General features: G+C 43.2%; 2 protein-coding genes across 4 annotated transcripts in view; one reads left to right on the forward strand and one right to left on the reverse strand.

Moving 5' to 3' along the window:
• GPR137B (G protein-coupled receptor 137B) overlaps positions 1-10,521 on the forward strand; it is a 49,157-nt gene extending 38,636 nt beyond the window's left edge. Inside the window, exons 4-7 of the mRNA XM_073338169.2 lie at positions 2,291-2,444; positions 4,217-4,341; positions 7,492-7,616; positions 10,352-10,521. Of these exons, the coding sequence (XP_073194270.1) occupies positions 2,291-2,444; positions 4,217-4,341; positions 7,492-7,616; positions 10,352-10,463 (516 nt within the window). The 3' untranslated portion in view covers positions 10,464-10,521. The remainder of the gene's footprint in view (positions 1-2,290; positions 2,445-4,216; positions 4,342-7,491; positions 7,617-10,351) is intronic.
• A 10,726-nt stretch (positions 10,522-21,247) lies between these two features.
• Positions 21,248-25,713, reverse strand: part of ERO1B (endoplasmic reticulum oxidoreductase 1 beta) — a 65,641-nt gene continuing 61,175 nt past the window's right edge. For all 3 annotated transcript variants that reach the window (XM_073338172.2, XM_073338170.2, XM_073338171.2), the window contains one exon: positions 21,248-25,682. In XM_073338172.2, the coding sequence (XP_073194273.1) occupies positions 25,622-25,682 (61 nt within the window). In that variant the 3' untranslated portion in view covers positions 21,248-25,621. The remainder of the gene's footprint in view (positions 25,683-25,713) is intronic.

The raw sequence follows: 25,713 nt of genomic DNA on the forward strand, positions 1-25,713 counted from the left end.
CCACCATATTATGCTCCCGTTGACGGGCAAGTCTAGCAGTATTTGCAGCATCCATCTAATCAGACAGTCAGTCATGCTGATCTACAAAGTTGTGAACTCACATCCAGGATGTCAAGCAGGCTGAGTAGTACCCGGGACACAGTGTATCAGATGAATCAATGTCTTAAGTCGTTTTGCTGCGAAGGGTGTGCTAGCTAGTTTTTCATAAATGGTGATATAATTCCCAAACGTAGGGGCTGACCCAGGCTTCTTGTGTTGGTAGGAAAAAATACTGCTTGTGAAGGGAGATGATCAATGTTGGCATAACTATATTCTCTATATATATTCTCTAACTATAACTATATTCTCTCTCAAGGACAATTTTTAACTCTGCTGTTGGCCAGCTTCATATACAATATATTGAATGAGCTCAGTTTTTACAATACTATGAGGGAAAAAAACAGCTAAAGCCTTCCTTTCTCCACTCATTCCTCCCACCTTTCCCTCCATCCCAGCTGCTCATGGTCTGCTTGAAGCAAAGAGAAAGGTGCAGACAGGACAGTGAATCTAGTGAGTGCTATGAGATAACCCCCAAAAAACCAGCCAGGCAGGCCACTGCTTGAGAAGACTCTACTGCTCAGAGTGCCAAGGGAAACTCTGAAGCAGAAAGCACCCTCAGACTGTCAGAGTTAGGAACACAAATTCTCACAGAAGGCAGAAAAAGGTCAATACTGCATTGACGTGACATTTATAAAAGTGTAACATCAGCGCAACAAGGCAATGGAATGTGGCATCTCAAGGGAAAGCACTCCCACTATACCATGCTGCATTCCTGTGTACAAAGAAAACAGTGCATCCTTGTACAGCTGGTCAGAGTTATTTGGGGTCTCATGAAACCATGCCCCTTCCATTCTGCCACAACTATACAGCTGAAAAGGCCTCAATAGAAATGTAGAGGAAGAAATATTTTATGTGAAGGTTTGGAGACCACTATAACCTGGTGAAATGACATGATGCTTAAGTAGTTGTATCCTCCTTGTCCTAAGCCTTTGATCCCACTACTACTTGCCTTTAGACTTTGTAACCCAGGCTAGACATCTTGGAGTTATGCTTCTGCCTGGGTAGGCCCTCCTATCTCCTGGGTAGGCCCTCCTATTGTAAAAGGGCCCATGATGAGGTGGGCAACTTCCAACTCTGTCAGGCTCTGGAGCCCATTTATTGTACTATATGCCTCCATTGTGGGAAGGAGAGGGAGTCACGTGAGATGGAAACAAGGGTTTTCCCTTCCCTACAGAGGTTGAAAGCCTTACCTCTGCTCATCCAGAGAGCTCAGGACAACTTTGTTCTCTTTCATTTGGTTGTGTAAAAGGCTGCCACCAGGCCAGCCCCACAGAGTCCTTCTTGAGCCTCTTCCCCTCCATCTGTTATCTTGTCTGTATATGTGCCTGTCTCTAGGACAGAACTAACATTGATCCTTAGCCTAGTCCTGTCTGTGCCCAGAGATTTAATCAGATCTTGTCTCAGTACCTGTGATGCCTACTGTTATGGACTCTCTCTCTCAATCCCTACCCTCTGAATTTCTGCTGCAACCTGGCTACTCTCAATCCTGCATGTGGATCACACCATTCCCCTACAAACTCTATCCATTTCCACATCCAACAGAAGAGAGCTCTCCTAACTTCCAAAACACTGACCAGGGCCCCACTCCAATCTACATTCCTGACCTCAAATTCACTTACTGTTCCACACACTCATCCTACTCCTCTAGTCTTTGCTCAATGAGACTCTCCTGTTGATACTAAATTATAAATTGGGCAAATCTGCAGAGTAGGATGTGAATTCCTATGTGCAATATGTTTACCAATAACTGTTACCAGCTGTTCTGTACTTACTCAGAGGGCTAATATATGGGTAGCATGTAGCTGTAAAATGCACAACATCGCATGATGGTATCGGTGCAAGATCTGATATAGGAAGTTCTCAGTCTGGTGTCGTGTTGGAGGTTTTATTTTTGCGTGAGGATGCAATGGATGATCTATCCAATAGGTTTTATTCCCCATGTACAACTCTTTTTTGATCTTATTTTAGGTACTTTAAGACTAGTACTTCCTGCAGTATTAGACAGAGTCATTGAATAGTAGCTGACCATGCTAAGAACTGGAAGCTTGGAAAAAGATTCCCAGATAAAAAAAAAAAAGTAAATTTATCCAAGATTATACACAGTGAAGCAGAGATCACCAAGCCCATGCAAAACGGTGTTCTTGCCATTATCAGACATAAATACTAAAATATGTTTAACTCTCTCTTCTAGGGTTCATCTGTGTGTCAGGTGACAACTATAGGCGTGACCGTTATACTACTTTATACCTCAAGAGCCTGTTACAACTTATTCATCTTATCATTTTCTCAAACCAAGAAAGTCAATTCTTTTGATTATGATTGGTACAATGTATCGGATCAGGCAAGTATGAAGTTTACTGCTAACAAGGAAAACTGATCCTGTATAGTCAGAATTGACAACAAACAAGAACTAATACAATAAAATCCTTTGGATTTTTTAAATTAAAAAAAAATGCACCAAGTTTGTTCTGCTCCAAGACTATGATCTTTCCAGTAATAAAATGGTCAGGGAAAAATAATCCGGTCAGAAGAAAAAGCAGTCACAAAACCAACAATATAAAAAAAAACTTACCTTCTGGTTACTGCACTTTATTTATATTTATTTTTAAGATTTAGAAAGCCAACTCCCCTCTATTAAAAACAGGTGTATGGGATTTGTTTTGTTTTTTACCTTTAGTGAAAGGACTACTGAATAGTTTGAATCATATTTGAGTAGCAGTGGAGACAAGAAGGTGACTCCATTTACAATTTAAACATGTGGGCAAAATCGTGTGTCCTCTGAAGTCAATGTCAAAGCTCTATTGACTTCAGTGGGGTCAGCATCCCCCCATAAAAAAGAAGTGTTTTTCCTGCTCTATCGATAAAGAATAGCTGCATGTTCCCTTCACATAGCACCAGTTTTAACATATGATGATCGGTCAAGTTTTAATTAAACCAAAATGACAGCTAAGACTGAATGCTGGTTCACACAATTCCTGTTGAATTTCAATGGGAGTTGAATGCCTCACTCCCTTAGGTTTCAGAGTAGCAGCCGTGTTAGTCTGTATTCACAAAAAGAAAAGGAGGACTTGTGGCACCTTAGAGACTAACAAATTGATTTGAGCATAAGCTTTTGTGAGCTACAGCTCACTATCCGATGAAGTGAGCTGTAGCTCATGAAAGCTTATGCTCAAATCAATTTGTTAGTCTCTAAGGTGCCACAAGTCCTCCTTTTCTTTTCACTCCCTTAGGTTCTTTTGAAAATCCCAGCCTTTGACCTCAGATGTTTACATCGTTTAAAAGTAAACAGGATAATGCTCAGGTCCCAGTACATGGGTGTTGGCTTAAAATCAGGGGAGTGCAATTAAATGGGAGGTGCCGTATCCTACCTACATTCCTGGTCCATGTGCTTCCCCTAACCTGCCACGAAGTTTCATGGGACATGGGACAGCCTGTGATGCCTCTTTTACATAAAAGCCTAATACCTTCTGCCCACCAGGGGGCTGGACCATTGCAGTGCATGCTGGCTGCTCTCACAACTAGAGATGGCCAATGACTGATCTTTCATTCTGAATTTAGCAAAATATGACTAGCAATTCCTGGTGCCTTCATTTTTGGGTGCCCATGTCTACACAACATTTTGGAGTCATTTGGAGTGAGCCTCTTAACCCCGTCGACAGACTCGGGCTAGTGGGGCTTGCACTGAACTCAAAAGGTTTTAATTTGTTTCTCAAAGCTTGAAAGAGTTTAGAACACTAGTATCTTATTTTCTCACTTTCTTGACAGTCTAAGAGCTTGGCAGGTAGCCACGAGACTTAACTATTCTCTGTAGCTTTTGGGTAAGGGAGAAAAGCACTCTAAGGATGATGATGATGATCATTTAAAAAGGAGGAAGGGAAAGGTATTGTACAAAATAAAATAGAATTTTTTATCTTTCCAAAGGGGTTTTTATTGTTAACGATTTGTAGCCAGGTTAATCTGCTGCTTTACTTTTATACACAGCTACTAGATGTTCCATCATATTCCCTTATGCTTACATACATTTCACCCTAAGAAAGCTGATTTTGTTTCTTATACTTTTTAAAACAAACTCACTTTCTCATTTTTTAACATGCTGCTCTGACTTTTCAACAGGCAGATCTAAAATGTCAGCTGGGAGATGCTGGGTACATCGTATTTGGAGTGATCCTCTTTATCTGGGAGCTGCTGCCCACTTCCTTAGTTGTTTACTTCTTCCGTGTTCGAAACCCTACAAAAGACCTAGTAAGTAAAACCTTTTCCAGGCACAACCTTCAGATAATCCTCAGAGCTCAATTTACTGTTAGTTTTTATTTCTCCACATTTTAACTTTTTATTTTCAAACTGTTCTCAGTAAAAATAAAATACTTTAGATCATCCAAACATACCACTTTCCCCTACTAGGTCGTTATTGTAGAAGATTTACCTGGCACTTGAGTTTGATAATGGGGTACAGTGTCTTTCATTTTTAGGGCATTGATTCAAAGCCAGCTGCAAGTTATCATCTGATAGCTGCTCAGTGGCACATATGAAATGAATTTGATGGTCCTAGCCCAATTCTCTTTGAAGAAGTTTCCATATCACAAAAACCAGCACCACAGTTGGCACTGACTGAAATCTTGTTAGCAGTTTCAGCGGAGTGGTGAAGCCAAGGTTTGAAAGCTAAACATATGTTGGACTTAAGTAGGCAGAGAAACCAAAATATCTTCTCATAGCAGCAGGCAATCCCTCCAGATTAATGTGGGACACACTGGTAAATGTGTGGGAAAGTTTGCACTGCCATTTAGGGTCTGATCCTGCAAACCTTTACGCATGAATAGTCCTACTGAAGTTAAACAAGACAACAACTATGGACTACATTCTTCTGCTAAATGTTAGTGAAAGAACACATTAGCTAACAAGTTCTAACATTACACCTTTATATCTTGTCTAGACAAAACCCTAGGACTCTAGAAGTTTGGTAGGGTAGGGTTAGGAGGAGCAAGCTAGTCCTAATTTAAATAGAGAACTCTGTAACTTCACTCATTTTACAGGTACCTTTTACAGGGGCTATGTTCTTTACCTAACATTGCTGTTAAATGTGCCTGATCAAATACTACGGTTTTCATAAATTCTAAGATTTCAAGGTCAGAAAGGACAATTGTGATCATCTAGGGCAGTGGTTCTCAAACATTTGTATTGGTGACCCCTTTCAGACAGCTAGCCTCTGAGTGCGACCCCCCTTATAAATTAAAAACACTTTAAAAATATTTAGCACTATTATAAATGCTGGAGGTGAAGTGCAGTTTGGGGTGGAGGCTGACAGCTCACGACCCCCCCATGTAATAACCTCACAAACCTGTGAGGGGTCCCGATCCCCAGTTTGAGAACCACTGATCTAGTCTGACCTCCTGTTAACACGGGGCACAGAAGTTCCCCAAAATAACTACTTTTGAACTAGAATACTTTTTTTTAAATAACCAATCTTGGTTTAAAAATTGCCAGGGACAGAGAATCCCCCACAACCCTTGGTGAATTGTTCCAATGGTTAATTACCCTCACTTTTTAAAAATGTATGCCTTATTTTTGTGTGTGTAGAAAAATAACAAATAGGTTTATGCTTATCTATGTCACAGCAAGAGAAAAACTGAAAAAGTTAAATAAACAACCCCACTACAGTTAAGCTCACAACTTTCAGTACAAAAAAATCAACAAAAGCCCAAGCTCCAGATTCTTTAGTAAAGCCACACCATGAGTTTTCATGCACATTTGCCACAAGATGGAGTCCAAGAGTCACAGGAGAGTATTGTAATATAAACATTTGTTAATAGTTGCAGAATTACCAAGTACTTATTAATATGCCGGAAAAGGATTGCCAAGAAAAGAGGAAGATTATATATAAAGCATTACTATTAAAACAAACTGCATCCACTAGTCCACAAAATATCTAGAAACAACCAAACTTTAGTGAAAACCCAACGTTTGGCTCTGCTTTCCTTATTTATAAATGGTGATCGCTTAAACAGAAAACTTTGGGGTAGTGTTGAGTTGGTTGCATTTTCCTCTCCAAAATTAAAAACTAGGAACTGCTTAGCTGTATTCAAAAATAAACTTTTGGTTCCTAGAATTGTTAAGGCAATAATATGCTTGTTTTGCTGTCTCTGGTAATTTGTTTTTGCCTGTAGAGCATAACTGAGTGCTCTTATGCTAACATTGCTAGAGTGTCAAGCAAGTGAACTGGGGGGAAAACCCACACGTTTACTGCTTGGGTTTTGGGTTGCTGTTTTTTTTAATACAAAAGGAAAAAAGACTGTAACTAGTTTTATGCCAATGAACAATGCAGGATCAACCCTTTATCTTGCTCTGGGCCAAGAATAAAAATGTTGCCCCAGCATATCCAGAGAGTCGGGGGGAAGGGGATACTGGCACTGAATGGAAGAGAAAAAAAATCAAGTGTGCATGGGAATGTGTAGGACAGTGTCTTGAATCTGAGCCACACTGTGGGTCAGAGTGAAAAAAAACACACTAGTTAAACTAAAATGAAAGTGGTTTGGGTTTTTATTTTTGTAAATGGAAAAATTGTGTGAAGGCCCCTTCACTCCCTCACTCAATGGATGTTTCCCCCTGGCTTGGCCCATGGCTCTGAGGTGAGTATATCACTGCTGAGAGACATAATAGCATTCTATTCCCACCCTTTAATTGGGTATAGTTTCATTGGGACAGATTGGTCAGTTTCCCTGGGTTAATGGGAAGCTGGTAGGGGATGCTGTGCCAGTAAAGATAGGAGAGTGAATTTCAGGACATTGGGAGGTTGTACTAGAGGTCATTTGCCTGGTGGCTACAGCTCTCCATCCCTTTGCCTGGGAATTCCTCATCTCCTCAACCTTATCATCCTACTGTATGCCTCTTCCTCTGTCTGCCGGGTCCAAATTGCTCTCTGTAAGGGAAGCAAGTGGGCGGTGTTATTGGGAGGGCAGACTGGGGTGGAGAGGAATTGATATGGAGCTAGGGTGACCAGACAGCAAATGTGAAAAATCGGGACAGGGGTGGTGGGTAATACGAACCTATATAAGAAAAAGATCCAAAATTCAGGACTGTCCCTATAAAATCGGGACATCTGGTCACTCTATATGGAGCCTAGAACAGACGTGTAAAGCAGCAGGTCTGGTAGCATGAGCACTTCCACTCATGGGAAGTGGGGAGTTGGTAGGTTTAAAGGGAGGAAATGGAGAAAGCAGAACAGGAGGCGAGAGATAGGGGGAAAAATAGTTGAACAGACTCCTGCCATATCTCTTGGCTGGGAGCCTTTGGCGAGACGTCGCCTCAGGGGTATTCTTTAGAAAATGAACAGGTGGCATCTCTGACACTCAGATACAAATGGATGTAACTTTCACTGATGGATGGTTTCCCCCCTAGACAAATCCAGGAATGATACCAAGCCATGGATTCAGTCCACGATCCTATTTCTTTGACAACCCTCGGCGATATGACAGTGACGATGATCTGGCCTGGAACATTTCACCACAAGGCATACAGGGCAGGTGAGGTATTGGGATGGTTATAGGAGGAAGAGATCAGTGAGGAACGATTAAATGTTCTACTTATTTTATCATGATTTTTGACCAAATTCAGACACAATACTTAGGGGTAGGGAAAAAAATCTGTTAGAAAGGAGAGTTCAGCAGGAGGATGCGTTAGGGAACAAACATGCATGTATGTGTGAGAGTAAGGGTGGGAGGCAAGGCATTAAAGATGGCAGCACATAAAGATTACAAGGATAACAGAATGAAGATAGAGTATCTTGATTTAACAGCTATAACAGAGGGTGCTGGCCCTTTAACGGGTAGGACCAGAGCAGTAGTTTCAGTTTTGAGTTCAGCTCTTTAAGGACAGAAGTTCTCAGACTTGTAGTTCAGGGTGCTACTAGGACAATAAGCTTGAGAGCAAGACAGACCGGGAGAGGAAATGGTATAAAGGCAAACTCCTTTTCCACGGGCAGCGCATGACTCCGGCATTTGGGGAGGCTGGCCTGAGCACCGGAAGCTCCTCTGGTGCCTGGACTGTGGCTCTGCTCTGGGGCCCTGCCCCCACTCAATCTCCTCTCTGGCCCCCTCCCCAGGGATGAAAGTAACTTAAAGAACTTATCGGTGCCCCAGAGTTCTGAGCAGGAGGCGTGGCCTCAAGCGGAAGAGGGCGGGGCCTTTAAATTGCCAACAGAGCCCCAGGGGTCCTGGCTGCCGCCGCAACCCCAGGGCTCCAGCAGTGGGGCTCTGGCGGCAATTTAAAGGGCCCAGGGCTCCAGCCGCTGCTGGGAGCCCTAAGCCCTTTAAATTGCTGTCTGGGGAAACCTTGCCAGTACACCGTACTGGGGCGTACCGACTTACTTTCACCTCTGCCCCTCCTCCGAGGCCCCCCCTGCCCACTGAGTTGCTGCACCCCTCCCCCCTGAAGACTCCTAGCACCTGCCAAGCCCTCCTCTCCTCTACACACACCCTCAGTTCCCTGCCCCTTGCGCTTTCTGCTCCTCCCCCAAGCTGAGTACTCTCCCTGCCCTTTGAAGAACTGGAGCAAGTACAAAAACTGGGGAGGGGGGGGGAATTTGCTGCCCATAGGTACCCCTAATTGCCACCTGCTGCTTACCAGGAACACTCTGAAAGATTCTGGCCCAGGTGTAAGTGGCAGGGGGATCCTGGCCATTGCAGTCAGTGCTGCTCAGCAGCCATCCAGCTTAGCTGGCACTGGCCCTGAGGACAGCATGGTGGTGCCTGCCACACACAGTGATCCAGGCCTGCAGTGGCTTGGAAGGGAGGGAATGTCACACCCACTGGCTGCACAGAGCATAAGGCTGGCCTGGCGTCTTGTCTTGTGTAGCCCTTCCACAGAGGGACATAGCGGGCAGCAAGTATCTCAAAGGAGGGGCAGAGCAGGGACAAGAAGAGGTGGAGCATGGGCTACGTCATGAGGGGAAAGCAGGAGGGGGCCTCAGGGTGGAGCACGGGACCTATACCCTTTTCCTAGTATGGGGAGAAACCTAAAGGGGGCAAGAGCTGCGTGTGGACCTCTGCACTGAGGAGACCGGGAAAAGAGAGGGTCTGTGGTGAAGACTCTAGTAAGAAGAGATGTGGGCATGAGACTTCATCCTACCAGCTCAGTCTGTTCGTAAAGCAGTGAGGGGAGGAGCTCCTAGATAACTCTTATTTTGTACCTGAGAATCTATTAAATCACATGCAAGAGGGGAAACTTTACTCAGCACTAGGTTTAGGTGCAGGGAGTGTCCTTTTCCACTGCTTGCAAAACACAGGAATTCTGTATATTTGAGATCCACCATGAGTCAGCCCCTTATTTTTAAAAATATTATTAGAGGAATAAGCACACTATGAAATAATCTTTAAGAAGACTCCCTTAGTAACTAATTCCCACCCATAGAGAATCCAATTCTTGTTTTTCCGTCTATTTGCATATAAAAATTAACTTGGTTGAGTTGGGTGCAGCTTTTTCTGCGACCCACAATGCAACCATAGTTCAACAAAGCTTGCCTGTTCACAGCTATCATGCTGCCTGGGGTGGTATCTTTGCATTTGGGGAAAATCTTCAGAGCCTTTGGCATACCACAGAGTGCTTGGAGGTCACACACATACTAGCACTGGTGACAGTGTAGTCTGAGATCTCCTACTGCCCAGAGAACCAGGAAGGAAAAGAGGAGGATCAGCCAAACTGCTTACAAAGGGCTGGTTAGGGAGTGCCACCCAAAGAACATCTTAAGTGTTTGGAACAGTTTATAGACAGACAACCATATGGCATCCGAGCCAAGTTCCCAGTTACTGACCAAGTATTAACCATGTTGGATGTGAACACAAAATATGTTTAGATCCAGCAATGCTACTAGCTGGATCCAAGTTGTTGGAACAGGAATTTAGGCAGGCTTGACCTACTGCTGTCCAACATCCTTGAACACCCTGAACCCTAACGTGGGAAAGCGAAGCCATTAGGTGGTAAAAACCTTCAGTCATTAATGAACTGGACAGGATTTCAACCAGTAGCCTAAAGATGAAAGTCTCTCTAGTTCATGACCAATTCCTTGAGCCCACAATACTGCTGAACAGAGATGCATCGCTAAATAGCTGATCTGAGACTTAAGTACAAAGTCTACTAGTAGCATCTCTAGAATTTATGTAAACTATATTTATGAAGTTATAGTCTGTCTGTCCCATTTAAGTAAATGAGCCATACAGAGAATGAAGGCATCAGCCATAAATTCTTGTGTTTTGTTTTTTAGTTTCTCTCCAGATTATTATGATTGGGGACATCAACACAACAGTTTCACGGCTTACATAGGATCACTGCAGCCAGAATCAACAATGGACACAGAACGACCAAGCCCTATATAGCTCCAGTCAATGACAGTATTAAGACATTCCATATTAAAAAAATATTCTGAAAAACAAAGTTTAGCAATTTTCCTTAATCTGTTGGTTTTTAAGGGCACTGTTTTGTACAAGGAGCAATAGAGGTCTTTGCCACAGGATTCTCAGCATTCAAGGAAAGTTGTAGATTATGTAATGGTTTAATGTCATGAAGCCACATTTTAGTTGTTCCATTGTTCTAAGCCTTGTTATTTTAGACTGATACACATTTGCTTAACATTATGCACAAAAATACCCATGTTGCAGGATAAGTGCCTTAGTGGGCATAATGTAATCATTCTCTGTTATTTAAGAGATTTTTACATAAACTTAAACACTGTAACATACTGGAAATTCTTTGAGAATTTTTACAGTGTATATGAACAGGACTTTTAAAAATGCATACTTCGCTTTATAAAATACACCGTACCATTTATAACACACATTACAGTTGCCTAAATTGCATGTCAGTCTTTGGTTTTAAAACCCAGTAAAGAACAACATCACCCCCATTAAATGGCAGCATTTTTGAAAATTGTTGCTGTGTTTTTGCAGCAAATTCTGCTCTTCAATGTGAATTAGTGTAACGTGGCAAGTGAAGCGTTTCGCAGGCTGACAGAAGCTCTTGTGTTAAGGTTATTGTCTAACAGCATACTGCCTTTCTCCAAAAAGACTGTTTTCTGGTTCCTTCATCCTCCACAGTTGTGGGGATGAACCCAAAATAGAGGAATTGCTTTGCCAAAAGTAGGGGGAGATCCAGCAAAATGATCAAACTCATCTACACTGCTGTGTGACACGTGCAGAACTTCAGCCAGACTGACATGTACAAATTACAAGTAACCTTGGAAGATTACATATTTGTTAAATCCCATGAGTAGCCAAGCTGGCTATCTATATTTTAACATATATAAAAGAGCAATCCAAATGCCAAATCTACCACCGATAGACAAGAGATGGATTAGTAACCCTCCTTCAGCTTCTGGTGTAGGATTAGGTAATTCATTGACTCCTGCTTTACATGAGACATAAATATAAAGCTATCTTAACCTGGTTTATAGAAGAGGAGGAGCTCTGGTATAATTAGAAGTTTAGCTGTCTCAGAACACCATACATGGATGGATGCAAAATGGAACTTGCTCATAGAAAGCGTAAGGGGCGAGATAAAAGTATTTTGAGGAAGGGGGCCATAGTTCCCAAAGAAGTGAAGGGCTTGTCACATGTAGGTCATTAATTACTACAGAATACACCCCACCTTTTAAAGAATGATTACTTAACCGACGGTATCTTTGGTCCAGCGAGATCTGTGGTCTATATTCCACTCTTAGTGCACATGTGCTTGACGTCAGAATCTTTTGGTCAGCAGCATCCACTGTGCTGCACCTGCACCCTGAATACTCTCACACCCCTGATCCAAGGGGATAAACAGCAGGGGCACTAACAGCCCCCTGAGTTCCTTTATACAGAATCCAGATGTTATTAGATTCTGTAGTAGATGGAACAGAAGGTGTGTCATGGAATCTATGTATATGGACAAATATTTTAAAGAACCATGGTACCTGTTCTTTATAAGGTGGGCACGCATGGCCCAAAAGACACTGCTGGTCACAATATTGCAATCAAGCACATTGGACACATATGCTGCTGGAATTATTATTTAAGCAGGGTATTATCACAACACCAATTTAACCATAAATTCCTTTATTAAACCCAAAACCAATTGACATTTATACAATTGCTCTGAACATGACTAAAAAGCCTAAATAATAAGCAATGTTCTGCATCCACACAGTAACAAAACATTTATAAGCATTTGATCAAGATATTTACAAACAGGCTAAACCCAAAGGTGCTTATTACCCATATTGGGCACTTGAAGTATTACATACCCTTCCCTTTACTGAAAGCATACCAAATACCACAAAATGTTGCAAGAGATATTATTGAGGTCTATTTTATTGTTGGGTTATATTTACTGCATCAGTTAAATGAAAATAATCAAGTAATGATACAAAGGCCTTATCAAATCTTAAGGTCTGAGCCAGATTCCCACAAGGAGACTTCTACAGGAGTCTGATGGAGTGAGGACCTTGGGAAGTGGTCACAAACATAGGACCAAACATCTCTCACTTGTACTGTACATGATGGCCCATACATGGACCCTACAGTTTCAGCTGCAAGCGGTGTTTTCAGACCACAATCAACATGGTATCATGCGTTGCTGCAGATTTTGTGAAGGTAAGACGGGGAAGCCCATTCTGTATCAGGTTTCAGAGTAGCAGCCGTGTTAGTCTGTATTTGCAAAAAGAAAAGGAGTACTTGTGGCACCTTAGAGACTAACCAATTTATTTGAGCATAAGCTTTCGTGAGCTACAGCTCACTTCATCGGATGCATAAAGTGGAAAATACAGTGGGGAGATTTATATACATAGAGAACATGAAACACTGGGTGTTTGGTTACAGCGTGTATGGTAACACCCATTGTTTCATGTTCTCTATGTATATAAATCTCCCCACTGTATTTTCCACTGAATGCATCCGATGAAGTGAGCTGTAGCTCACGAAAGCTTATGCTCAAATAAATTGGTTAGTCTCTAAGGTGCCACAAGTCCTCCTTTTCATTCTGTATCAGTTTACTAGAACAAGAAATAGGATAGCTACAGCAATACTTCAGTAGAAAGCCATGTATGAGCAAAGGGAAGGGTTAAACACTAAGCATATCTGGCAGATCTGGAAACCCCTGTTCCAGCCACATCTACACAAAAGTCCAAGGGATGAATTTGGTATAAATTGTCTGGAGATGTGATGACATCTTTGAATTAAATGCATGAAGCTTCAAAAGGCTAGAAATCAAAGAGCATTGGAAACTTCAATCATGCTTGAGAAAATGGTTCTCTTTTGTGTAAAGCAGAGTGATGCACCACAAAGTTCAAACCCTACTGTGAAGTGAGAAACTTTTAGAAGTGATTTTCAAAGTAGCTCAGATGCCTCTTTGCAAATAGGTCAAATTATTTCTAGTTTAAATATAAATACTGTAATATGATCTATATTTCCCATTCCTACATCTCAGCTATTTTCTCAAACCAATCTCAGTGATATAATATTTAATAAACAGTCCCACTTCAGGGTATTACTACAGCAGAGGTTCTCAAATGGGTGGGGTGGGTCACAAGGTTATTACATGTGCGGTCACGAGCTATCAGCCTCCACCCCCAAGCCCCACTTCACCTCCATCATTTATAATAGTGTAAAATATAAAAAGTGTTTTTAATTTATAAGAGGGGGTCACACTCAGGCTGGCTGTGTGAAAGGGGTCACCAATACAAAAGTTTGAGAACCACTGTACTAGAGTATCTCAAAGAAGTAAAAGAAAAAGGATGAAGTTTTTTTAAGCTAATAAAAAAAGCCAAGCGGCTTTTAACACATGCGGGAAATCTTACATATTTGACATTTCACATTGCAAGACATAATCAGCCTAGATTTTCCTTGAAGTGAGAAATATTAGGGTTTCCACTGCTCTCTCCCACTTCAAAAGTTTTTTCCTGTATGTTAAAACAAAAGTAGGAAGCATGTCTTTAAGCTAAAAAGCTACATGAAGGTAAAATAAGGGGGAAAATTATTTGCCTTGTAATTCTGCTTCTCTAAAGATATCTGGAAGGATTCTCACGCCTGGATCTTAGCTCCTTAGAAGGAGACTGGCAAAACTGCCATAGCTCATAAGATTTTTTGATCACTCAGGGCAATAATAGGGGGTCAAAGCTTGTGCCAGTCTCCCATGTGACTGCATGCTGCACTCTTCCAAGTGCAAATGTTGCCCATTAAATATTCTGGTCAGTTCTGTGTGTGATTTAACACAGAGGTGGGCAAACTTTTTGGCCCAAGGGCCACACCTGGGTATGGAAATTGTATGGTGGGCCATGAATGCTCATGAAATTGGGAGTTAGGGTGCGGGAGGGCTCCAGCTGGTGGTGTGGGCTCTGGCGTGGGGGCTGAGGGGTACAGGAAGGTGCTCCGGGCTGGGACCAAGGAGTATGGAGGGCGGGAGGGGTATGGAGGGCTGGGGCAGGGGGTTGGGGCAGGGGGTTGGGGCAAGGGAGGGGGTCAGGAGGGCAGGCTCCAGGCGGCTCTTACATCAAGCAGCTCCCAGAAACAGTGGCATGTCCCCCACATGGCTCCTATGCGGAGGCGTAGCCAGGCGGCTCTGCACACTGCCCTGTCCCCAGGCACGGCCCCTGCAGCTCCCACCGGCTGTGGTTCCCAGCCAATGGGAGCTATAGGGGCGGTGCTTGGGGTGGTGGCAGCATGCAGAGCCCTCTGGCTGCCCCTACGCGTAGGAGCCAGAGGGGGAGACGTCCTGCTGCTTCTGGGAGCCATGTGGAATGGGGCAAGACCCCGACCCCACTCCCTGGCTGGAGCACCTGAGCGGGACAAGCCCCAGACCCTTCTTCCCTGTGGGAGCTCGAAGGACGAATGAAAATGTCTGGATGGCCTGATGCGGCCTCCGGGCCATATGCCCACTTCTGATTTAGCACTGAAATGCGTTACCTAGGGAGGAGGTGGAATCTCCTTCCTTTGAGGTTTTTAAGGTCAGGCTTAAAGCCCTGGCTGGGATGATTCAGTTGGGGATTGGTCCTGCTTTGAGCAGGGGGTTGGACTAGATGACCTCCTGAGGTCCCTTCCAACCCTGCTATTCTATGATTCTATTCTATGATTCTATGAAACCTCTGGCAAATAAAAACCCAATTAAAAAGATCAACGTAAGCTAAAAAAAGTGTGCCTCAGGAAAATGGAAATACAAATGCAAAAGAAATACCCCTAAACAAAAGGCAACATCCAAACTCATGGGAGGTGGGTAGATGGGTGACAAGCCTGAAGGATATCTCCAGAGAAGCAGAATTTGCATGGTAAATTCATTTCTCAGATTCTCAGTTTTGGAGAGCTTGATGGATGTCCCCCAAAAGATTAAAAGTACAACTGCAACAAGCAGTAAGCAAGACCAAAGCCAACAACAGGGTTGAAAGAGAACCTAAATATACCTCTCAAAATCCATCTGGGGAAATAAAAAAGGAACACTGGCCAACTGAAAATAAGAGGGACACCCTGAAGGGATGATTTTAGTCCATGTGTTCATTTAGTTTACGAATTTGTTTGTAGCAGCTAGCTGTACTACTACTGCAGCTGTTTGTTAAACAGAGACTTTGAAAAATTAGGGGAAAATGAAAATATTCTTAGTTTACTAACAGCATTATCACATTAATATGTTATCCACCAACATTTAACACTGAAAGAAATGACATTAGAACAAAGTTAATTTCACAGTAAAAAGGTTAAAAATTATTCTAGTCCCAAAGATGACTTTGCAACATAGCGTAGCTGCTTATGGTTTAGATATGAATGCTTTTGCTTTGTGCTCATTTCAAGCACAGTTGTAAACAATTACTCAGCATTCAAAATTTCAGACCTGACGTAGGAATAAATGTTACAATAAAGAAGTTAACATGACAAGTTGTCAATACAGATTACTAGGCAGCAGTGAAAGTCTGCTCAGTACAAAAGAGACCAAGTGAGCTCTACAGATAATTCATCTGTACCTTCCAGTACTGCCTCATGAGAAAGCTGTCACTTAAGCATTGGTATAAGCACTCTTGCAAAAAAATAAAAAAAAAAATCATACAAACTCTGAAAATTCAACAACATTTTAAAGTTTAATACCCAGCATAAGAGTAAATTAAAATCTGACACTTACACACAACTTGAAACAATTAATATGCAAAATAGGTGAGGTCAGGTTGTCTTACAGCTAAAGTGCTAAGCATGAGCAAGCTAGAAATCTGGATGAGACCCCAGAATGCCAATAAAAATGGCCTTCTGGCCTTCCCATATGATGCAGCTTTTAGATAGAAAGATCTTCCATTTTTTTCCTTTTAAATCACTTGTTTCTTATCGACCGATTCTTTCCCTGCCATCCAGAACACACAGGTTCAGACAGACAATCTTGAGCTGAAGAAGAATGTAGTTTATTTGCTGCTTCAGTGCTTTCAGTCCACTGAAACAGGGCACAATGCAATGCAAGTGCACACCCACATTCAGGTGCCTTAAATAATGTATATTGTATAAACACTTTTACTGCCTAGCACTAAGGTTAGTTCGTTAACTCAATTGTTTACCAGATCAGATTGCTGGCTCAGTTTTTTACCTAACTGTTCTCTTCCCTTGCCAGACAAGCTGGCATCTTTTCACATGTCCCAATACCGAAAATATACATTTTACATATTACATCCTACATTTCTGCTGAAGTATTGAGCACTCAGAAAGCACTACTCTATAATTTACTAATGGTGCAGAAGTGCGTACAAATATTACAGAAATAAATACAGGGAGTCCTCGACTTTATGATGTTCAACTTGCAATGAATGGCACTTATGTTTCTGATTTGACATCCTGATTTGACTTCTGACAATCGGTTTCGACTTTATGACACTCGGTCCCATAATGAAGTGGATTGCAGTTCCAGGTTATGACCTTTCTACTTTTGATGCAATTTTCAGGAACCAATTGTGTCCTAAGTCCGAGGACTGCCTGCGTGTTTAACTTCATATTCAATACAGCCTTTGTGGAGTCTCGGATGATTTATTTTTAAGGAGCAATTCTGGATGATGAACAAGCTAAAGTTACTCCAGCAATGAAGGTACCCGACATATCTTTTCAAGATCTCCAGAATCCATTTGTTTAGCCAAACCAGTCAAGCTGCTGATCGCCCCCATTCTCAGTATGAGGCAGGAACGTCTGTGAGGGGAGGGCTCCTACCTCATACTGAGAATGAGGGGTGATCAGCAGGTTATCTCAAGTGCTTATATAAGAATGCACAAAGCCTTGGAAACAAGCAGGGAGAACTGGAGGTCCTGGTGATGTCAAGGAATTATGACGTGATTGGAATAACAGAGACTTGGTGGGATAACTCACATGACTGGAGTACTGTCATGGATGGATATAAGCTGTTCAGGAAGGACAGGCAGGGCAGAAAAGGTGGGGGAGTAGCACTGTATGTAAGGGAGCAGTATGACTGCTCAGAGCTCTGGTACGAAACTGCAGAAAAACCTGAGTGTCTCTGGATTAAATTTAGAAGTGTGAGCAACAAGAGTGATGTAGTGGTGGGAGTCTGCTATAGACCACTGGACCGGGGGAAGAGGTGGATGAGGCTTTCTTCCGGCAACTCGCAGAAGCTACTAGATCGCAGACCCTGGTTCTCATGGGTGACTTTAATCTTCCTGATATCTGCTGGGAGAGCAATACAGCGGTGCATAGACAATCCAGGAAGTTTTTGGAAAATGTAGGGGACAATTTCCTGGTGCAAGTGCTAGAGGAGCCAACTAGGGGGGAGCTTTTCTTGACCTGCTGCTCACAAACCGGGAAGAATTAGTGGGGGAAGCAAAAGTGGATGGGAATCTGGAGGCAGTGACCCTAAGGTGGTTGAGTTCAGGATCCTGACACAGGGAAGAAAGGTAAGCAGCAGGATACGGACCCTGGACTTCAGGAAAGCAGACTTCGACTCCCTCAGGGAACGGATGGGTAGGATCCCCTGGGGGACTAACATGAAGGGGAAAGGAGTCCAGGAGAGCTGGCTGTATTTCAAGGAATCCCTGTTGAGGTTACAGGGACAAACCATCCCGATGAGTCGAAAGAATAGTAAATATGGCAGGCGACCAGCTTGGCTTAACGGTGAAATCCTAGCGGATCTTAAACATAAAAAAGAAGCTTACAAGAAGTGGAAGGTTGGACATATGACCAGGGAAGAGTATAAAAATATTGCTCGGGCATGTAGGAATGAAATCAGGAGGGCCAAATCGCACCTGGAGCTGCAGCTAGCAAGAGATGTCAAGAGTAACAAGAAGGCTTTCTTCAGGTATGTTGGCAACAAGAAGAAAGCCAAGGAAAGTGTGGGCCCCTTACTGAGTGAGGGAGGCAACCTAGTGACAGAGGATGTGGAAAAAGCTAATGTACTCAATGCTTTTTTTGCCTCTGTCTTCACGAACAAGGTCAGCTCCCAGATTGCTGCGCTGGGCATCACAACATGGGGAGTAGATGGCCAGCACTCTGTGGAGAAAGAGGTGGTTAGGGACTATTTAGAAAAGCCGGACGTGCACAAGTCCCTGGGGCCGGACGAGTTGCATCCGAGAGTGCTAAAGGAATTGGCGGCTGTGATTGCAGAGTCACTGGCCATTATCTTTGAAAACTCGTGGCGAACGGGGGAAATCCCAGATGACTGGAAAAAGGTTAATGTAGCGCCAATCTTTAAAAAAGGGAAGGAGGAGGATCCTGGGAACTACAGGCCAGTCAGCCTCACCTCAGTCCCCAGAAAAATCATGGAGCAGGTCCTCAAAGAATCAATCCTGAAGCACTTACATGAGAGGAAAGTGATCAGGAACAGTCAGCATGGATTCACCAAGGGAAGGTCATGCCTGACTAATCTAATCGCCTTCTATGATGAGATTACTGGTTCAGTGGATGAAGGGAAAGCAGTGGATGTATTGTTTCTTGACTTTAGTAAAGCTTTTGACACGGTCTCCCACAATATTCTTGTCAGCAAGTTAAAGAAGTATGGGCTGGATGAATGCACTATAAGGTGGGTAGAAAGTTGGCTAGATTGTCAGGCTCAACGGGTAGTGATCAATGGCTCCATGTCTAGTTGGCAGCTGGTGTCAAGTGGAGCGCCCCAGGGGTCCGTCCTGGGGCCGGTTTTGTTCAATATTTTCATAAATGATCTGGAGGATGGTGTGGATTGCACTCTCAGCGAATTTGCGGATGATACTAAACTGGGAGGAGTGGTAGATACGCTGGAGGGCAGGGATAGGATACAGAGGGACCTAGACAAATTGGAGGATTGGGCCAAAAGAAATCCTTATTGAACCTCATCAGATAAGTGCAGGGTCCTGCACTTAGGACGGAAGAACCCAATGCACAGCTACAGACTAGGGACCAAATGGCTAGGCAGCAGTTCTGTGGAAAAGGACCTAGGGGTGACAGTGGACGAGAAGCTGGATATGAGTCAGCAGTGTGCCCTTGTTGCCAAGAAGGCCAATGGCATTTTGGGATGTAGAAGTAGGGGCATAGCGAGCAGATCGAGGGATGTGATCGTTCCCCTCTATTCGACATTGGTGAGGCCTCATCTGGAGTACTGTGTCCAGTTTTGGGCCCCACACTACAAGAAGGATGTGGATAAATTGGAGAGAGTCCAGCGAAGGGCAACAAAAATGATTAGGGGTCTAGAACACATGACTTATGAGGAGAGGCTGAGGGAGCTGGGATTGTTTAGCCTGCAGAAGAGAAGAATGAGGGGGGATTTGATAGCTGCTTTCAACCACCTGAAAGGGGGTTCCAAAGAGGATGGCTCTAGACTGTTCTCAATGGTAGCAGATGACAGAACGAGGAGTAATGGTCTCAAGTTGCAGTGGGGGAGGTTTAGATTGGATATTAGGAAAAACTTTTTCACTAAGAGGGTGGTGAAACACTGGAATGCGTTACCTAGGGAGGTGGTAGAATCTCCTTCCTTAAAGGTTTTTAAGGTCAGGCTTGACAAAGCCCTGGCTGGGATGATTTAACTGGGAATTGGTCCTGCTTCGAGCAGGGGGTTGGACTAGATGACCTTCAGGGGTCCCTTCCAACCCTGATATTCTATGATTCTATGATTTTCTTCTAATAGGTTTGGACAGAGTCGTCCCTTGGGTACGGTGAATCGGGGTGACTGCCTCGGGTCCTGCACTTTGGGGGGCCCCGCGCTTGGATGAAATCATGAGGAGGCGGATGGGGAGGTGAGGTGGGAGTCAGGGGGCGAGCGGGGTGAGGAGGCTAACGGGGAGGTGAGTGGCAGGCAGTGGGGGTGAGGAGGATCCCCCCCACCAGAACCTACTCCATCCCCCAGCGCCTCCTGCTTGCCAGGGGGCTCACCGATTAGCACCTCCCCCTCTCTCTCAGCACCTACCACGGATCAGATGTTTCGCGGCTTCAGGAGGTACTGTGGGAGGGGAGAGGAGTGAGGGCGCAACACGCTCGTGGGAGCGGGCAGAACTGGCAGGGAAGAGGTGAGGTGGGAAAAGGTGGGGTGGGGTCTGGCTGGAGCCAGGGGGAGGACCCCCCGGCAGATTAGAAACTCGGCGCCTATTTCCCAGGTCCTGCACCCCCCTAGAGACAGCCCTGGGTTTGGGAACAGGATAATAAGAGATAAATAGGTAATTTAAAGTTTTTAAATTATACAGTTCCAGCACTAGAAATAATTTGGGGGTGGGGAGAGAGAATAAAAACAACATACGGTAAGTCTAAAGAAAAGAAAATGGTACTTTCAATGAAAATAATCCTATAAAGTTATAGGAAGATGTGTGCCAGAGAAAGAGTTATTTAATTTTCATTTTTCAGATTCTGATATAGATAAGAAAGATTTGTAAATGTGTGTGGATCCCTCCAAGCAGTTCTACCTCTGAATTTTGGATTGTGGTAAACATGCTACATATTTTCATAAATTACTTTAGATACACCAAACATTCAGGTACTGTGGAGTCCTCAGGTAGGTGTTGTAGATGCTTTTGCTTATAAATTAACAGGCTACAGTACTTACAACATATTAAAGACCATTGCCCAGAAAAAGCACAAAACAATAAAAGTCAGATGGAGGATAGGTTTTTTCCTTCCAACCATTAGAACACAATTCTAGAAAACATGGCACAGTGTGGCATTTCATGCATATATATACAGCAACATATTAAACACAAGTAACAGACTGAAATGGGAAAAACATTTTTACCAAAACAATTTGCAAAGGTCAGTATATCTGTTACAGTTCTATCAAGTTTATATCATCTCCATCTCAGGTACTGGGATCTTCAGTTCAATAAGAGTGTCTTAACTTAACATGTACAGTTTGCACCAGATCTTTTTATTATCCCACTTAAATGGTATCAAATCCCATTGACTAAGGAAATTTCAAGCATTTTTTTTCTCCTTATTACGTTACTATATCAACTATTACAATCATTCTGTCATTTACACTAGGAAGTATATTTTTGTTCTGAAGTGAATGGCAGGCAAGAGCAGTGTTGACAAGCCAGCACTAGTCAGTATTTATCTAGAATCTAAAATAGTTTACACTCATGAGTAACAGTGCAACTGCCTCATTTTTAATATCAGAAACAGGTCTGCAAGTTGTTAAAATTTAATTTAATATATAAAGAACTATATGTCATCTGATTCACATGGCAAAACTTCATAAGCAACATATTCAAAGAATGTACATCAAATACAGTTAAAAAGGTACATGACAGAGGAAAGTTGTTTCAACACAAATCTCTTAATAAGGAAAGTATTTCACTTCATTTGGTTACTGAGGAGGTGAGCTCCATCCTCAAATGCCACAGAATTGTCTCATACAGAGTTCTTTTAAGGTTCAATTATGCCCTGGTTACCCAGCCATATGTAGGAATAGAGGAAATAAACTCCACTGCCTTATACAGCTGCATTAGCCTTGTGTGGATTATGGCTAAGGGTGTGAGGGGAGAATAGCAGCTGTATGACCCCCTACCCCACCCCATATGAGCAAGTGGATGGAGTGGGTACACAGCAGTGATGCCAATGTCCATAAATGTTGGCCAAACTTTGGTGGAGGACGAGAAGATTAGTAATTTGTCTTTCCCCACAAAGCAAGGAGGGAGCAGGAGAGAAAAATATAACTGAGGCTTAAATCCTTTCAGGAGCTAATCCTGGGGCTATGCAGCTAATTTATTTTGATTTAAATTATAACTAAACAGATGCCTATCTAAGGCCATAGGGATCTGAACCCACCATTAACCATACAATTAAATCTCACCTGTGCACCACCTCACACAGGAGTGAGTCTAAAACCCTCCTCCACCCCTTAATAATTAACCCAAAAGCCAGGAGAATGACAAAAAAGGTAAATAATGGAGTGTCTCTCAGTCAGCTATAAGAAGTCATTAAAAACAGATATTTTAAATCTTAAGTGGCTGAGAACTAAAAACATGGCAGCTAAGAAAGGAAAGAAGTCTCTTGTTAGATTACCGGACAAGGAAACCCTACATTAACATTTTGAGGTTGTCATTAGTTTACTCACTGCCTTAAGACGTCTATTAACGAGTTATACCATTGTTATGTAACGATTAAATAGTAATGTATAAAGACCAGATATCAGCTTCAATGCTAATTTATTTAACAGCAACCAAAATGATTTTTCCATTTAATTTTCATCAGTTTGACTCCAAAGCAAATACGGAGAGCAGGATAGCCTATTTCCTTTTCAATCAAATGAAAAAGGTAGTAGTTTTGTTTATGGACTGGGAAGGTTACGAGAAGAACACAGTACATAATGCTGCTTTCAAAGCTTTTTCCCCTCTGAACTGTAGAGGGCAACATTATGGAATTTAACACACTTTAACATGACCTATAGTTACAATACTATCAGAGGTGAAAGTAAGCCGGTACGCCCTGGTACGGTGTACCAGTAAGAGCTGGTGCGCCGTACTGGGACCGGCTTTCCCAGATGGCAATTTAAAGCCCTGGGGTAGCAGCAGCAGGGCTGCGGCAGGGATTTAAGGGGCCCCGGAGCTTCAGCCGCTGCTACTGCCCCAGCCCTTTAAATCCCCGCCCGAGCCCTGCTGCCGAAGCCCTGGGGTAGCAGCAGCCGGGCTCTGGCGGGGATTTAAAGGGCCCCAGAGCTCCAGCCCCTGCTACTGCCCCAGCCCTTTAAATCCCCACTACGGCTACCCCAGGGCTCAGGCAGCAGGGCTCAGTAGGGGATTTAAAGGGCCCCAGAGCTCCAGCCCCTGCTACTGCCCCAGCCCTTTAAATCCCCACCACGGCTACCCCAGGGCTCAGGCAGCAGGGCTCAGTCGGGGATTTAAAGGGCCCCAGAGCTCCAGCCACCGTGCTCCCCCCCCCGGGCCCATTAAATCCCAGCTTGAGCCCTGCTGCCCGAGCCCTGGGGTAGAGGTGGGGGGGCTCTGGTGGGGATTTAAATGGCCCTGGAGCTCCAGCAGCTGCTACCGCCCCAGGACTTTAAATCCCCAACGGAGCCCTGCTGCTGAAGCCCTGGGGTAGTGGTGGTGGGGCTCCGGAGTGGATTTAAAGGGCCGGGATGGTAGTGGCAGCTGGAGCCCAGGGGCCCTTTAAATCCCTGACAGAGACCGGCCGCCGCTACGCCAGGGCTCAGGTAGCAGGGCTCAGGCGGAGATTTAAAGGGCTTGGGGCTCCAGCAGCCACTACCACAGTGGAGCCCCTGGCCCTTTAAAGCTCTGCCAGAGCCCAGAGCCCCAGGGTAGCACTGGCAACCAGGAGCCCCCAGGGCTCTTCAGTGATTTAAAGGGCCTGGGGCTCCACTGCGGCAGCTGGAGCCCTGGGCCCTTTAAATCGTCCCTAAGTCCCAGGGTTCCCAGCCGCCTCTGCAGCTGGTAGCTCAGGGGTGATTTAAAAGGGCCCCGGGCTCCCAGCCGCCACTACCACAGCTGGAGCCCTGGGCCTTTATATCAAGATTTAAAGGGCCTGGGGATTTAAGGCCCCGCCTCTTCCAGTTGAGGCCATGCCCCCTGCTCAGGGCTCCGGCGTACCGGTAAGTCCTCTAACTTACTTTCACCCCTGAATACTATACACTTTATAAACAAAAACACTGAGTAAGATTTGGTAGGATGAGAAAGGTTTAAGAGCACTTTTTATTTATTTATTTTGTAAAGACCATTTTAAGTTTAAGAATAAAAGATGCTATAGACATATCTAGATACTGTACCAGCATTACTGACATTCATAATGTACTCAGATAACTTCACTAAATACTACATTTATTACAGCTTAAGCAAACTGTTCAAAAATGCTATTTACTTTTATTACTTCAGTTTTAAATTTAAACAACTGTTGGTTGCTACTGATCAGTAGTACTTTTTGGAACCTGATGGAGCAAATTAACAATCAATTTATATAAGATGGTCTATGATATACCCGTTTCATTAAATATGTTGAATATCCTTTTGGAGAAGATATGGTTAGGGATTGCATAGATAAAAGTATGCACTATTAAATATTGTCATGTTTTGCCATTTTAAAATGTATTTTTGAAAAAAATCAAGTCTATCAAAACAAGCTGTCTTTTTTGCACTGACCTTCTCATGCTGCTCAACAAACATAATCCCATTAAAGTCCATTCCAAACTGCATCCATTCTTAATGCATTTTCACTGCCCAAACAGAGAAAGAAGTAGGATATTTTAACTTCTTATAATGCTAAAAGAACAATTCCTAAAGACTGATCCTGTGATTCTAGGGAAGGAGAGGAAAAAGGGGAGGCTGGAGGGCATGTTTGATCAGAGCTCCTCATACTAGCAGTGCTCCACTAACAACCCCATGGGGTAGACCAAGGTTGCCGAGTTAGGGCTCTGGAGAAATAACCTTCATCCTTATTCCGTCAGCGAGAAGGCAGTTATGACAGTGTGTGCATGTGTGGATCAAGGAAGTTTAAAAACAAGGGGATGGTGAGAAACAGTTGGCATCAAGGAGGTGCCAAGGACCTCACAGCACAAAATAAATTTTCTGTTTAATTAATTTCCCATTTTTTAGAGTTATACAATGCAAGGAAATAAAAAAGCAAGTGAAAACTGAAGAAAAACAAAAAGAAAATAAGGATTTTCTTCTATACAGCTAGAATCAAGCAGTGACTACTCCCTTAGAATATTTTCATGTCCAATATTTAAAAGGGGGACCACTTATTTTTGTTTGAAGCAGCGCAAGTTCGTTCACATCAACATTGCATTCAAGATGTAGGAATAGTAATTTAATGTTAAACAATTATCCTTGAATGAAAGACAACAGTGAAACAAAGAAAATGTTTATAAAATGGCGATACAACAGAACAATGACCAGAGAGAAACTTGACAGGAGATCAGCATAATTTATGTGTTTAAAAACTATATACTTCATTCATAAATATCTTTCTAATTAATAACCATTCCTATTTTAAACATAAATATTCAAGTTGGTATCTGATTTTTTCATTTTTTTTAAAATCAGCTTGTAGTATAAGTCCTGTAAGGATCCATTTGTTTTTGCTTGATGCAGTCATTTAATGGTCATCACTACTGGGATGGGTAAAAACCATCATTACCTAGTATGTTGTAACAAAAGTTTAAAATTCTGCAACTCTTTTATACTTGTGGAAAGCCTGTAAAACAAAAACAAACCCGCTTTGTATT

The sequence above is a fragment of the Lepidochelys kempii genome, chromosome 3 (assembly GCF_965140285.1).
Source record: "Lepidochelys kempii isolate rLepKem1 chromosome 3, rLepKem1.hap1, whole genome shotgun sequence".
Lineage (NCBI taxonomy): Eukaryota > Metazoa > Chordata > Testudines > Cheloniidae > Lepidochelys > Lepidochelys kempii.